This window comes from Hemitrygon akajei, chromosome 22 (assembly GCF_048418815.1).
Source record: "Hemitrygon akajei chromosome 22, sHemAka1.3, whole genome shotgun sequence".
Taxonomy (NCBI): domain Eukaryota; kingdom Metazoa; phylum Chordata; class Chondrichthyes; order Myliobatiformes; family Dasyatidae; genus Hemitrygon; species Hemitrygon akajei.
In genome coordinates, this window is record NC_133145.1 from 45,101,616 (window position 1) to 45,117,869 (window position 16,254).

The 16,254-nt window shown below is 43.4% G+C and overlaps 1 protein-coding gene across 6 annotated transcripts in view; it reads left to right on the forward strand.

The window, feature by feature from the left end:
* The window catches only part of bahcc1b (BAH domain and coiled-coil containing 1b), a 290,919-nt gene that overhangs the window by 231,435 nt on the left and 43,230 nt on the right, over positions 1–16,254 (forward strand). For all 6 annotated transcript variants that reach the window (XM_073026130.1, XM_073026129.1, XM_073026128.1 and 3 more), the window contains 5 exons: positions 285–417; positions 4,679–4,952; positions 8,244–8,477; positions 9,136–9,348; positions 11,373–11,731. In XM_073026130.1, the coding sequence (XP_072882231.1) occupies positions 285–417; positions 4,679–4,952; positions 8,244–8,477; positions 9,136–9,348; positions 11,373–11,731 (1,213 nt within the window). The remainder of the gene's footprint in view (positions 1–284; positions 418–4,678; positions 4,953–8,243; positions 8,478–9,135; positions 9,349–11,372; positions 11,732–16,254) is intronic.

Consider the following 16,254-nt stretch of genomic DNA (forward strand, 5'->3'; position numbering starts at 1 on the left):
GTACCTGGTTCTCGGAAAGGAACAAATTCCTCAGGCTTAATGTCCCAGTGGTCAATTAGAAACTTATTGCTGAATGGCTCAGTGTAGAAATCTATTGAACTGTTCAAAAGCCAAGGCGAATCATCTAATGGTGATCTAGTTCAATTAGAGATTTGGGCATTACTGCATCAAGCTGGGCTTTTGCTGCTCAGAAGTACTCTGGGCCTGTCAGTGTCGGTTTGTTAGAGCAGTTGCCTCGGATAATGCAGCACATTGAGGGCAGCCTCTGCTGTGTTTGTTTCTAGATCCATCAGGCCTGGCTTGAGTCTCTTCTGTGAGGAACTGAGGAATGAAGTGGAGCCCAAGAAGAAAAAGTGCAAACTTGCTGCGAGGGAAGGCAAGGAACAGGAAGATGGAGGCAACAAGGCTGGCTCGGAGGTCAGTAAATGGATCTTTGATTGTTAAAGAAAGAATGTGTCACTGATGAGGGGAAAGAGTGTCAGTTGCTAAATGGTCCTGTGCAGGAAGTTATTCCAGCAACACTACCTACTTTGCAGCAAATGGGGAAAATGAGCCTCCGTATCCTCACGTTGGGACAGAGAAAATGCTCAAAGAATCCACCAGTGACCCTTCCTGAGAACTGCTGGCAAATACAGGATGGCCATGGTGTCAAAGCCCCACTCTTCTTGACCCCTCTTGTGCTTGCTACATCTGCAGGCGGTCTTTCAGCAAGACTCAGAAGGTGTGAATGGAAAGGGCCTGGGTGGGAGAGAAAGAATAGATGGAAGGTAGGAAAAAGTACAGTTCTGATAGGTTGACAACATCATGAGTCCTCACTCTCCCATAGTGATCACACATCATCATGAGTCCTCACTTCCCCGTAGTGATCACACATAATTGTGAATCATCACTCCCCCATAGTGATCACACACCGTCGTGAGTCCTCACTTCCCCGTAGTGATCACACATCATCGTGAGTCCTCACTCTCCCATAGTGATCACACATCATCCTGAGTCCTCACTTCCCCGTAGTGATCACACATAATTGTGAATCATCACTCCCCCATAGTGATCACACACCGTCGTGAGTCCTCACTTCCCCATAGTGATCACACACTGTCGTGAGTCCTCACTTCCCCATAGTGATCACACATCATCGTGAGTCCTCACTTCCCCATAGTGATCACACACCGTCGTGAGTCCTCTCTTCCCCATAGTGATCACACACCGTTGTGAGTCCTCACTTCCCCATAGTGATCACACATCATCGTGAGTCCTCACTTCCCCATAGTGATCACACACCGTCGTGAGTCCTCACTTCCCCATAGTGATCACACATCATCGTGAGTCCTCACTTCCCCATAGTGATCACACACCGTTGTGAGTCCTCACTTCCCCATAGTGATCACACATCATCGTGAGTCCTCACTTCCCCATAGTGATCACACACCGTTGTGAGTCCTCACTTCCCCATAGTGATCACACATCATCGTGAGTCCTCACTTCCCCATAGTGATCACACATCATCGTGAGTCCTCACTTCCCCGTAGTGATCACACATCATCATGAGTCCTCACTTCCCCATAGTGATCACACATCATCGTGAGTCCTCACTTCCCCATAGTGATCACACAGCAAGGATAATAAAACCTTTTCAAGGCAAGTTATGGATGGATGATAATACGAGCAAGGCCTAGAAATAACAAATATATTTTTAAAAACTTGAGTGTTTTGGAAATCTGAGGGAATGAATGGTGTCAGATAACCACTACTTCCCTTCAAAAAGTAGGTGTTTCCAGGAAAGGGGAAGAATGAGAGGTAATAGAATTTCATTGGCAGGGAATTTTGATTCAAGGTGCCCTTTTACAAACTAAAGCAGTAAGTTTAATGACATCGTTTTTTTTCTTCTTTCCTAAATGAACTAGATTTAAAGAGATTGATCCCAACTGTAAACAGTGTTGGGCAGTGAGGGCTTAATGCTTGTGATAGGGCTCCCAGGTCCAGGTAAGTTGGCAGAGCTTATTGAGTAAGTTAACAATTGGAAAACTTTAGGATTGGTGTAAGGGGCAGAACGATAGAGATAGTCCTGTTGGTTCATCTTCATTTACTTGGTTCACTTGGAAATAAGTGTTTCGAAAACATGAAATGGCAGATGATAAAGTTAAAAGTGAAACATCATATAATGTTAATAAAGAAGATTCCTTTCATGAATGGAAAGAGTTCTGATTTACCTTGGTATTTAATTATTTTGCATCATCATCTTCATAATGTGCCGTGTTGTACGACATGGGTCATCATGGTCTCCACAATCATGGTTGTTCTTGGCAAATTTTTCTACAGTGGTGGTTTGCCATTACCTTCTTCTGGGCAGTGTCTTCATAAGACGCGTGACCACAGATATTACTGGTGCTCTTCAAAGATTGTCTGCCTGGCATCTGTGGTTGCGTAACCAGGACTTGTGATATGGGCCAGCTGCTCGTACGACCATCCACTACCTGATCCCATGGCTTCATGTGACCTTGATTGGGGGAGCTAAGCAGGTGCTACACCTTGCCCAAGGGTGACCTGCAGGCTAGCGGAGGGAAGGAGTACCTTTCAATTCCATTGGTAGAGATGCATCTCCACCCCGCCACCCCAATTCCTTTACATGTTTGTGGAATATAATTTATCAGTAAATTAACTATATTGGCGTTTATATCATTATTAAAAGCAGGGATCTTGTGCCCTAGCCACACATATGTCTCGCAATTCCAGAGCATCACAGATCCCTTCCCTAAATCTCCCTCAATGCTCAAGGTAGTTGCCATCTTTCTCTGGATATTACTTTATTGATCATATTTAGGCCATTTTATGACTTTCATCTTATTGGGAACAGTAACCTGGTAGTTAAACTATTAGTCACATATGCCAGAAGCCTGACCTAATAATCTGAATACCTGAGTTAAAGTCCTAGCCCGGCAGTTAGGGAATTTAAATTAATTAAAAAATTATGGAGTAATAAGGTCACCATCAATAAAAGTGACAATGAACTCCTAGATTATTGCAGAGACCCATTTGGTTCACTTACTGTATGTCCTTCAACAAGGTAATCTGTTGTCCTTATCCAAACTGGCCTAAGTGTGAATTCAGAATCACAAAATCTGGTTCACTCAGAACTTCAAAATGCCCGTTACAGTCAGACCCTAGTGATTCAAGAGGATGTCTTGCCGTTCCACATTGAAGGATATATAGAGATGAGCAAAATGTTGTCATGAGCAGCAGTGGGAGTGGAACAACATGACCAGCAAGACCCTCAAGCCCCATGCTTTGATGACCAGAGGATTCCCAACACTTTATCCCCTCCCTCTGGAGTAACTCCTCCCCCTGTGAGAGGCAGTAGTAGGCAGCTGTTGACCCCGGGGATCATAGGTTTGCGCCTCTGGTGGACTGTGTCCTCTCCAGGCTGCAAGCCTGGGTGGGAAGATTTGAAGAACAGGCTGTTGCCCACGCAGCGGGCTCCCCTCTCCATGTCACTGACCTAGTCCAAGGGAAGGGCAAGTGCTGATACAGCTTGGCACCAGTGTCGTCACAGAGGTTGCCAGAGTGAAGTTGTAAACAACATCAAACTGCCTCAGGGACCCCGGCTCCGGATTTCTTCCTTGGGGTTTACTCCTGAAGCCTCTCCCGTGGGCGGGTATGGCCACGAGGCAGTGGGGGTTAAAATTAGAGTTTTCCTTCTCCCAGGCAGGCTGCCGTCCACCTGCCCGAAGCAACTGGTTTTGAGGCGCCAGTGGTCCGTCTTTGCCCCTTCTCTTGACAGTTCTGCTGGGCCTAGCAGCTGAGCCACACCAAGGGTTGGACTTGGTTGTCAGGGGCTGTTAGAGGTGCACGCCATTTGGAGCACTTTATAGGTAGTGGGAGCTTATTCCCACTACCACCCTTGGCTATGACAACCTTAGGAACCGTGAGAGGCAACTACTGTGGTTATTAGAATTGGCATTGGAATTGATTTACAATTGGAATATGTACTGAGATACCGTGAAAAGCTTGTTTCATATTCTGTTCATATAGATAAAATCATTACACAGTGCAGTGAGATAGAACAAGATAAAACAACAACAATGAGGAATAAAGTGTTACAGCTACAGAGAAAGTTCAGTGCAGGTCACCAGTAAGGTGCAAAATCATAACGAGGTAGACTGTGAGGTCAAGAGTCTGTTTTTATCATATTAGGGAACCATTTAATGGTCTTATAACAGCTGTCCTTGAGCTTGGTGATATGTCCTTTAAGACTTTTGTACCTTCTGCCCCATAGAAGAGTGGAGAAGAAAGAATGTCCGGTGTGGGTTGTGTTTTTGATTATGCTGGCTGCTTTTCTGAAACAGCGAGAAGCATAGGCAGAGGCCATGGATGGACTACAAAGGCCTTTGGTTCCATGTGGGAATAATGTCATTGGTTAACAGTCCAGTGGAGCCATTCATTAGACACCGGGGCTCAGGCACCATTAAATCTAGAGTGTAACTAAACATAAATTCAATATATTAAGTTGTCCAACATTAATGCTTTAAACTAGTTGGCTTGTAGAAGCAATGTTGCTAAATTGGAAACTTGGTATGAGATCAGCTTTGCTGATGTTACAATGAAATATTTCTCAAAGGAAACAGTAACATATGTCGTATTTATGTCTTTTTCATTGTGCACAAAAATGGCTTTCTTTTAGATTAAACCAAGAGCAAAAAAGGACACCCCTCAAACCAGCATAACGGCAAAGTTGGGGAAGTACACCTCCAGACCAAAGCCGAAGGTACTGGCCAAAGCTACAAATAAATCACACACAGCAGCCATCCTGAAATCTGCCAACACCACCAACCCATTCCGAGGAAAAACATCATCCCTGCCTGGCAAGATTCAGAAGCAGCTGGGAAAACCAAAGACTTTCCCAGTGACTCACAACCAGGACAGAGCAAAGCATATTCCAGCAACTCCCGAAACGGGTGAGTGTTCTATTGCAAGATTGGGGACTGGAGTCGAAAACTGAAGTGCTATGGAAAATGTTAGAAATACACAAGTACAGAATGTCAACTCTCAGACAATAACTCTCACTGTAGCCCTTCCTCAGGAGAGGGGAAACGTGTAGCATTTTTCACAGAAATAGAACAGATGCAAAAATGCACTTGTGCTCATTTTTGAAGGTTTATGGGGTACCTGCATTCCCTCTCCCACTAACCACATTCTCTTAATATGACCAGGAATAGCAAGCAGTGTCGCACTTAGCACTGTGCAGCAGAGATTGATTGAAAGTGTCACAATTGTTCCCCAATTAATCATTCTGGTAATGGTTTAGGATTATTTGGAAACTCGGCTCAGCTACTCATAGAGTCATCCGGCGTGGAAATGGTCCTATTGGCCCAACTCATCTATGCCAACCAAGATGCCCATCTAAGCTAGTCCCACTTGCCTGTGTTTGATCAATATCTCTCAAAGTTCACCCAATTCATATGGCCATTTATGCTCCAGCTGAACCTCTTCCCATTTAAATCAACCACCTTCACCCTCTGATCCCTTCTCCATCATACACTTGTTATGCGTAAGGGGAAAGGGCACAGACTTACGGCAGATAATAATAACATTGGTATCACTCAGGGCGTCTCTTATGGACCCATACTTATCACATCCTTCATACCCTGATCTTCCCCCCCACACACGCAATAAATAAATAAATACATTGAACATATTGGTTCTTACAAGCAATGATGGGTTTGAAGTCACAGAGTGTCTTTGCGTAAACAAAGATTTCTCCCGATTTGAATAGCGGACAGGGTGATACACAACAGAAAACCACACTGACCCCCACAAGTGGTCTGGAAACTATTCACTGAAACTCTCAATCAAAAGTATCAAGGTAATTTGGTCATTTATTGAGAAAGTGGGTACATTTTTGATGATTCTCAATAAATGACCAATGTACCTTTAGAGATACTTCATATTATTTTGTTGCAGCTCAAAGACTATGAAAAGCTTCAAGATGGGCACTGGGACCAATCTCACAAGTAGGTGGATCTATAGATAGTAGATTAGCAGAGAGTGAGTATACGCTTGAAAAAATTTTTAAAAAATTACAGATGCTGGAAATCTGGAATGAAAACAGAAAATACAGGAAACATGTGACAGGTCAGGCAGCTTTCTCAGTAAATTTATAAATATTCGAATTTATAAAAATATATGAAATATGTAGTTATTTATAGTCCCGATGTAGGGTCTTGGCCCAAAAGGTCGACTGTTTACTCTTTTCCGTAGATGTTGCCTGGCCTGCTGAGTTCCTCCAGCATTTTGTATGGGTTGCTTTGGATTTCCAGCATCTGCAGATTTTGAGATATATATAGATATACTTATGATGTTGGGAACATAAATTTTATGAGTACCAAAGCAATCCTGCACTCTTGGAGGGGCTGCCACATTTCCACATTGAAACTAAACAGCATCCCGACCTCTTTTTTCAAAATTAACACTCCCAAGAAGCTATTAAAAGTGGAACTCTTGTGTTTTAGCTGAGACTCTTCCATCAGCAATATCAAAAATTAATTAGCTGGTCATGTATTATGAAATTGTCTCAGATCTGAATGATTTGTGCATCTCCCTCAGAGTGGATGTAATGTCTTTGGGCTTTGCTTTGTGTTATCAAAAATACGTGCTTTAAAGGAGGCAGGGAGGTCTGGACCGTCTCAGCTTATGGTAAAAGGCTAAAGGTTAAAACACTGAATAATATAAATGCTACAAGTCTTTTTGAGCTTCTTCAGAAAAAGGTCATGTGTCCAATCACGGAAGCCATGCTCAATTCCATTGTCTCATAAACAGCTTGGGAACTAGGTTTATTGAAATAATACAAACGTTTATGATAACCCACAGCAAATGCATCAAAGGTTGCACATCTGAAATGTATTCATCTTGTAACTAGAAAAATACAATTCAAATTTTACTAAAATAAATAGGTACTTAAGATCCAGAGTAACATACACAAATTGCTGGAGGAACTCAGCAGATCAGGCAGCATCTGCAAAAAGAAATAAAGAGTCAACATTTCAGGCCAAGACACTTCATTGGGACTTAAAACCTGAAATACTTAAAATCTCCACCATCTCAAATAAAATGAGACAGGGTTCATTAAAAATCAGAATCCTTCAGCATTCTGAGACAGTTGATTGCACTTTTCCTACAACCTAGAAGTAGGACAATTCTGGAAGAAAATATGCCATTTTATTATGCAAATTTGTCAGTGTGGGACTAAAGTATCACAAGAGAGTTTAGAACTAGAAAGTGCCTGAGATTTAGTTCTCAACATTTAAAATAAAGCCAGCATTTTTCTCCTCCCAATTGTATCTATCCAGTATATTTGTAACAGAAAACTACTCTAGGTTTCTCTCCAGAGCAATAAATTTACATTAGTTTGATGACTTTGAGGTATCTGTTCTAGCGTAAATGTATGGATTACAGAGTTTAAGTATACTGGAAATCCAGATTATCTTCTGTACAGGTAGTTGAGTTTAGGCTGCCTGGAATTGTTCATAGTGTATTGGGAACAGGAATAGCTGCTTTACAGGAAGCTGCCTAAGACACTGACAAAAGCTGACACAGTTTCTTAAGGAGCACATTTGTAAAGTATTCAGATTAACCTGGTAATTTTCTATCATCTTGCACGTAGGGAGCAAGACAAAGCAGAGCTAGAGCTCATTCTTAATTGGACGAACAGACTCATAGAACTTGACTTGGTTGGAATAACGGAACTCTCCTGTAATATTGGCTGGAGATATAGACAGATCAAGGGTGCCATGATAGCATAGCGGTTAGCTCGATGCTATTACAGGTTGAGGTGTTCCAGAGTTTGGAGTTCAATTCTGGCACCGTTCTGTAAGGAGTCTCTGTATGTCCTCCCCATGGAATGTGTGGGTTTTCTCCGGGTCCTCTGGCTTTGTCCCTCAGTCCATAGACATAGTAAATTGTTTTGTGATTGGGCTAGGGTTGATTGTGGCTGTAGGGTTGCCAGGGTAAGGTGGCTGGAGGGCCTACTCTGTTCTGTATCACTAAACAAAGAAATCTGAGAGCCAACCACTGGAAGGTAACATACGCAGCACCCACTGTGAATCTGCAGGAGGATTTTATGATGGAAATATTGGCGAAGAAAACTAACAAAGACGTGCCAATTGGAAGCAGATATTACTGGACAGGAATGCACGATGTAAACTTTATAATTTGTTAATTGAATGATAATTAATTGGTTCAAATTGCAGGCTTGAAAATGGAATCAGGAGAAGAGGACACAAAGGCTACTTTTGCAAAAAACAAAGTGGTCCCGAAGGCTAACTCTGTCATCAAAAAGAGGCCTGGTGTTCAACAAAAAAGAAAGGCAGCCGGGGTCAAAGTGCAGAAGAGCAGCAGTAAGAAGCGGAAACAGGAAGCTCAGGCCGCGCTGAATGAAAAGGATTGGATGTCCTCAGAGAGTGATGGCTTCTCTTCTGATGTTGGTATGCTGTTTTCAGAATCTCTTCGTACGTGATGCCTCAGCTTCTGCCACCCACGGGCAGCCTGATACCACCATCTGTTCCCTGCCTTCATTGCAGGACAGATATCCGTGATGATCCAGAAAGGCAAGAGGCAGCAGACGCACTCTCACCCAGAGAGCTACTGGCCTGAGTGTGTAGTTCAGCAAGCTCCTGCATTAGTGGGAGAACCACTGCAAGCTGGCATCATCCATTCTTGAGATGGGGGTAACAGAGATGTATAATGTGCAAGGTTGCATCCCAACCCAGATGGGCTGCCCAGTAACAGAGGCTGCTGAACATTTGTTTCAACAAACAGCGTTAGACCTGAATCCCTGTGTTAGCTGAATGATTATGCAAATTGCCACATGCACAATGAGATCTGAGGGCAAGCTCCTCAGACAAAGGGTGGTGGTTATGTGGAATGAGCTGCTCGAGGAAGTGGTCGACAGAAGTACAATTAGTGTTTAAAAGGCATTTAGACAGCAAAAAAAAGTAAAGGAAGACAGGTCTAATGCAGCCGAATGGGATTAGTGTAGATGTCATCCTGGTCAGTATTGACAAATTGAATCGAAGAGTCTCCTTTGGCCTGTAGACTTTCGTGCAAACCTACTGGTTAATTTATTCTTTACACCTTTCTCAGGTCCGGACTTGACGGAGGACGAGCACAACTATATCAGTGCTGACGGCAGTGACGAGGCTCCTGAGCTGTCAATCAAAGACTCCAGCTCTGGTCTCCACACAGAATACTCAACCTCGCTCACCGCCACGGAGACGGGTCCCTCACCATCCTCTGTCGTGAAGCTGGAAGCCAATCAGAAAGCAAAGAAAAAAAAGGAAAGGCAAGGCCTTCTGGGTAGGTAATCGGAGTTGTGTGACCTTGTATGACCATGATAGGTTATATAATATAGTCAGTGAAGATTAAAAACAGGATTTGGGAGAACCAAACACAAAGTCTGCAGATGCTGGAAATCCACAGCAACACACACAGAATACGGGAGGAACTCAACAGGTCAGACAGCACGTATGGAAAAGAGTAAACAGTTGACAATTTGGGCCCTTCTTCAGGACTGGGAATACTAGGAAGTACCTTTAAAGACAGTATTACCGTCACATTATCACCCAGGGTATAGGAAGTACCTTACAGAATTGCTTTCACCATCATTACAATCATTCATTGTGCTAGGACAATACAGCTTAAAAAAAAGCCCATTTACTAATGCTGAAAAGTTAGGTGTTTGTTGCCGTTTCCCTCACTACGGAATTCAACATCAATTTTAGCTGGACAAATTGCATTAGCATCGTTACTAAGTGAAATTGTGCCAATTGCAAAATTGGACTGGGCACTCCTGATTACGATTAACATCAGCATGGCCAGCACTTCGGCAGGATCAGGCACAGACCAGTGGCATCAGTCAGTGCACAAAGCACATTTCGGCTCCTTGTAGATGAAAAGTCCAGAGATTTACTTACTCTGAACATCCACAGGAAAATGAGAGGCGAAATGCATTGTGTCCTTCATCTTTGCACCACTGAGTGGAACACGTAGTTAGGACAAATAGAAATCTGACTGCAGACTGTTCAACATCTCCTGGAATCCTTGGGATGTGGTCAAGGAGCAACTTGGGTTAGTGACTCTGATGATGAAGTGATTATACAGACCAACAGTTTGACCACTCGATGAGGACTTCGTGAGGTATCTTCTTTATTTTTGTCTCTCTTTTCATTTGCCTCCCTGGTCTAAGATGCTAGACATGGAAGCTGCCCGTTGCCTCTAAAAATGTATGCTGTGATGCTAGGAATGGGAATGTCATTATTGCTGGCCAAGAAGGCCAGAGGCCATGGATAATAGGAAATTTAAATTCAGTCAATTAGATATATCCAGAATATAAAAAAACTAGTGTCAGAAGTGCTGGTCAGGAAACTACCAGATTGGAGTGAACAGCTGATTTTATTTAATAATATCTTTAAGGGAAGGAAACATCCTGTCCTTATGAACCACGTATGACTCCAGAGGCATCGTCATAGCTGGGTCTTAACTGCCCCCTAACAAGCTGAATTGCAAAATGGATGAGCACCCTCCAGCTCTATCCTGCCACTTTATGCCCACGTCCTGTGAATGGAGTTTACAGCTCACTCTTATTAAAGAATACATGAACGTAAGCTTTTGTCTGCCAGCATTCACAAACTCAGTCAGTGGATGTGCACCTTGACTTTTAAACACTCGGCTGAGAATGAATCCGCACTCTTTGCACTTCTTGTTTCCTTGTGGCTGTTCATTCACCTACCAATGAGCGTCAACTGTCAAAAATACCCATAAAAGTCCCAAACAAAAGCTCTGTAAATGTACTTTGCAAAAAAATCTGTTAATGGGGACCACCTGCCTCATATAATTGCAACTACACATTTTCAATCCAAGTTATGAATTTATTCTAAGGGGGAGTGTTGGAAGCAGTCCATGGGAAATGTGCTGACACAATCTATGACCTGGCGCGGCTTTCAAATGGCCATTACGAATTACCCGAATAACTATTACTGCTTATAAACAATGAAAGAGGCCTCTATAAAGCCACAGTTTTTTCCACCAGTCTGCAGAGGAGCAAGTAGCAGCTCATTCTGTATTAGCCCTGAATGGTCCTCATGACATTTGTCAATATACAAGAGCAAATTACACAACCACCGACCAGCTAAATAATCTCTGACAAATATGGAGAGCTGGTAAGGCTGTTTCATGCAGATGGATGTCACCATAGATTAATGAAGGTGAATACATTCGTTGAATTTAAAGTAAGTCAAGGATTGAGGTGAGATGACACCATTGGGCTTACTTCTTACTGTAGTCAATATGTTAACTGTTCATTCTCCTTTTTGGCTTTCCAGGTACATTTGGATTACCCAGCGTGGATGGGGACGTGAAGATTAAAAAGCGCCCCGTCAAACACAGCCTGGAGCCTGGCAGTGCAGTGAAGAAGAGCGAGAAGCCCCCAGCAATTAAGAAGAAAGGACTGAAGACAGGCGAGAAGAACAAAAAGCTGAAGAGCACAAAGGGGGGAGCAGAGGTGGCCATCTGGCGCCGACGGGAATCTGACCTGCGGCCTCTGCTGCACAGGGAGAGGATCATTCCCAGTGACGCCTCTGTACCTGTAAAACTGGTATCCCGAACTCAGGCCAAAAAAACCACAGCCAACAGGTGTAAAAATGTCACCCGGAAAAGCAAATTGCTGCAGGCAACTTTCAAGGTAGGTTTTGAATAAGTAACTCTATGGCCCTTCATTACCTAGTGGAATGCTTTTCCCGGATCTGCTGTGCTTTAGCAAGCACCCAGCAGCTCCAGGTATTTTACTGATTCGTTGTTTTGATCCTGAAGGTTTTGGTATTTTTCAGTTCGCTCGTCAGAGCAGTCCTGTCCTTTCAACAGCTTCAGCATCACCACCGGTTTCTTTTCTTCTCTTGTACAAAATATGGGATATTTTCCTTTCTTTGTCCTTCACAGTTGCAGTAGAGAGAGGGAGGTATGAGAGGCCTGGTTCCTCAGGGCTCTGGCACTGTGACTGGCACGGATTCAGCATGCTAAACGGCCGTCTCATCAATGCTGTAAAGATCTTCCAGGCCAGTTCCTCTACCACACTCGTTCAGTCGACAGATATTCCATTCCCCATTCTGGCTCCCCTCTCATCCCTTCCCTTCTGCCCACCTGCCCATCCCCTCCTCCTTCCCTTTCCCTCATGGTCCTCTCTCCTCTTCTGCCAGATTCCTTAGAACTTAGAAGATAGAACAGTACAGCACTGGAACAGGACTTTCAGCCCGCAGTGTTGTGCCGAACCAATTCAGTGGCTAACTAAACCGATCTCTTCTGCCTACACAATGTCCACATCCTTCGATTCTCCTCACATTCATGTGCCTATCTAGATGTCTCTTAAAAGTCCCTAATGTATCTACCCCTGCCGTCACTCTAGGCAACATGTTGCAGGCATCCACCACTCTCGGTGTAAAACAACCTGCCCCGCACATCCTTTTTGAACTTACTGTCGCTCACCTGAAATGCATGCCCTCTGGTATTAAACATTTCAACCCTGGAAAAAAGATACTGTCTGTCTCAAACTCATATAAACCTCTAACAAAACTCCCCTCAGCCCCTGCCATTCCCGAGAAAACAATCCAACCTCTTGTTACATTCCTTCTAGTTTGGCTTTTCCATCTATTGCCTCCCAGATTCTTACTTCAACCCCTCCCTTCCCCTCCTCATCGACCTTCCTCCTCACCTGGCTTCTCCTATCACTTTCCAGCTCCCCCCCCCCACCCCCGCTTTCTTATTCCTGGCTTCGTTTCCAGGCCTGATGAAAGGACTCCACCCAAAAAATGGAACCATTTATTCTCCTCTATAGATGCCGCCTGACCTGCTGAATTTCTCCAGCATTTTGTGTTTTACTGGAGGAATGTTAACCTCAGACAGGCCTCCACTGCCTCTTTTCTTCATCGTGTTAGCCAACAATAATCCATTCCTCAAAGCTTGTCGGTCTGGCTCTTCCCCTGAGATTCACCATGGCGTCACAACCTTTGACCAGCTGCATTCAACCTGTGAGGGTACCTAAAGATAAAAGTGAATTGAAATGTCAATATTTTAGCCCACTGTTAATTTTTATCCTTGGCCCTATTGTCTCAGAAGTCTCCTCGTGTCACTTGTGACATAAAATCTATTCGGATATTCTTCAGACTCTTCCTGACTCCCAGCATTCCCACAGCAGTCCTCAGCTCTGCGTCATAAACCATAATGAGCGGTTCACAGAACAGGGATTCTTTGGCACAAACCCAGTGTTTGCTACTGTGTGATATTGACTGAAGCTGTGCTAAGGTACTTACTTGCCAGAACCTTAAAGTAAAACTGACTGCAATTTATGGAAAATCAAGAAGAGCTCATTTAAAAAATTTTACCACTGCCTGTTTGGGAACAGATGTGTGAGTGTTTGTGATCGGTGAATGAGGGCTGTGATCACAGTCTGCATCTGACTACAAACTCCCCTTCCTTTTCTCTCTCTCTCTCTCTCTCTCTCTCACACACACACACACACACACACACACACACACACACACACACACACACACACACACACACACACACACACACACACACACACACACACACACACACACACACACACACACACACACACACACACAAACTTTGGATGCAAAACCCCATCAGGGCCCATGTCTTGCAGACCCTACCCTGGATTTGAAGCCCCCAGGCTTGATATTCGTACTATCCTAGATATCTCTCCAAAGTCAGTACGGATGACATCACCATTGATGGTGGAATCAAAGTTAGCAATGGAAGAGCTCGTAGAGGTGTTGGATCCCAGAATCCATGAACTCTGTCCCGGCAAAGGAGCGATGGATTGAAGAAGCCAGGAAGTGTCGTTCGGAGCTTCCAAAATGAATGTTCACTTGCTGACTCTGGCCACCACGAGCCATCGTCTTCGCTGCCTCCATCTTCCACCAGCAAGTTAGAGACAGTTCTCAGTCAGAGTCATAGACTCTATGACCACAGGTCAGACCAGCAGTTATAACTGTGTCTGCTTTCCAGATATATTGGGCATTGCACTGCCACTGAAATCATCACTCTGCAGCAGCTGTGGCTCCTGCCTGCAACTCCGCAAGTGAAAAAATGTGGGAAACACACACCAACTCTATTAACGTGAAGATCATAATGTCATAATAATCATTAACATAAGTGGTGGGTTAGAAGCTGTGGAAAAAGGAGTTAAGATTATGGAGTGTACTGTATGTACCATAATGTATCTTAAAACTTATTTTCTCTGTCCTTGCCTTTAAATGGGGTTGCTTGCCATTTCTACACCAGATGAATGCCACAACTTCAGCTCTTGAATTCCATGTTGCTCTGATTCATTGAGTTTCATTTTGTTATCTTTGGCATTCTGTTGGTAGCTGTGCATTCAGTGACCTGCGTCCTGCAATCCTTAAGCCATTCTGCCTCTTCTCCCACTGAGGCCTTCATCCATTGACCAGATGTTTGTCCCACCTTCTGGTAGCTCGCATGTATGTCAAGTGCCTTGAGGCATTGCCCTATGTTACAGAAATGTGTTGTTATTGGTCTCTGTCAAGTCTACAGTAAGGAGGAAGTTGGCTTCAACATCTTTATCCTGCCCATAACTGTACACATATTTAACTTTGGCTGCAGTTTACTTGGCAGCAATTTATTAAAATATTTATTTGGTTAAGATTCTCACTACATATGCAGAAAGCTGAGATGTCACAGTGAACTAAATCATGTGGTAACATATTTGTTGTAGACTTCACTCTCTGTTCACTCACAATATGTTACACTCAAATAAATAAGTTTTAAAGACAGCAAGTACTGAGCTGACAATCTGGACAGCCATGTGAAAGTATAGAAATCTAAACAATTGGCTGTCCAGCTAATGTACATGGCCGCTATTGAGAAAATGTGTAAGTGTATGACATACAGAGGTGAAACTCCTCAAATGTACAGAGTCTTCATGCAGCATTCCTTAAAGGATAGCTTGCAGGTTGAGTCAGTGGTGAGGAAGGCAGATACAATGTTAGCATTCATTTCGAGAGGACTAGAATATAAAATCAAGGATGTAATGCTGAGTCTTTATAAAGCACTGGTGAGGCCTCACTTGGAGGATAGTGAGTCGTTTTAGGCCCATTTAAAAAAGCATTTCTAAGACGTAATGCGCTGGCATTGGAAAAGGTTCAAAGGAAGTTGACAAAAATGATTCTGGGATTGAAAAGCTTATGAGGAGCATCTGATGGCTCTGGGCCTGTACTCACTGGAATTTAGAAGAATGAGGGCGGATTTCATTGAAAACTATCAAATGTTGAAAGGCCTAGATAGAGTGGATGTGTGAAGGATGTTTCCTATAGTAGGAGTGTCTAGGACCCAATCATCTAGACTCAATGGGCTGCTCCAATGTCTTTGGGTCTTATGTCTAATTGCTTCATTAGTACAGATCAATCCAAAACTTCCCAGTTTGGCTGTCATTGAGAACTTTGAATGGAAAGTATCTCCAGGAGGAAGATCAGTCTGCAGGGACAACTGCACAAGGGAGTCACATAGTGAGTGAAGTTTTATTAGTGCCACGCTTTTAAATCACTAGAATGAAAGCAGAAAATGAGATCAGGTAGCATCTGTGGAGAGAGAACCTGAATTAACTTTTCAGCTGCATGCCCTTTCATCGTTCTGTATACGCCCAGCATTTTCTGCTTTATTTCACATTTCCAACATCTGCAATATTTTGCCAGACAGGTGCAAAACGATTAGAGCAATACACAAAATGCAGGAGGAACTCAGCAGGTCAGACTGTTCAGAATGTGCCTGCGTACCAGCCATAGACACGAAGCTCTCCACGCATCCATCATGGTCTATGAAACTTTTGTCTTCATGTCAATCTGATCAGATATTTTGTCAGCTTACTCTGCACTGGTTTCAGGTCCTCACCTCACATCACAATGCTCAAAAATTAAATTGCAGCAATCGATAAGAACTGTATGGATATAGCAGCTAAGTTTTCAGCATCGGTCACACCCATTACCAGAAATACTGACTCCAATATATGCTCAGAGGCATAGCATTTCCAACATGGCAAATATACTAACCCCTTTACCTTGACTGTTACTTCCATTGAAAGGAGAGTTAACGGCAGAAATGAAGAGCAATGAACTACTATCAGCCAAATGACCAGAATATAACCTATCCAGTACTGAGAAAATATTTGAA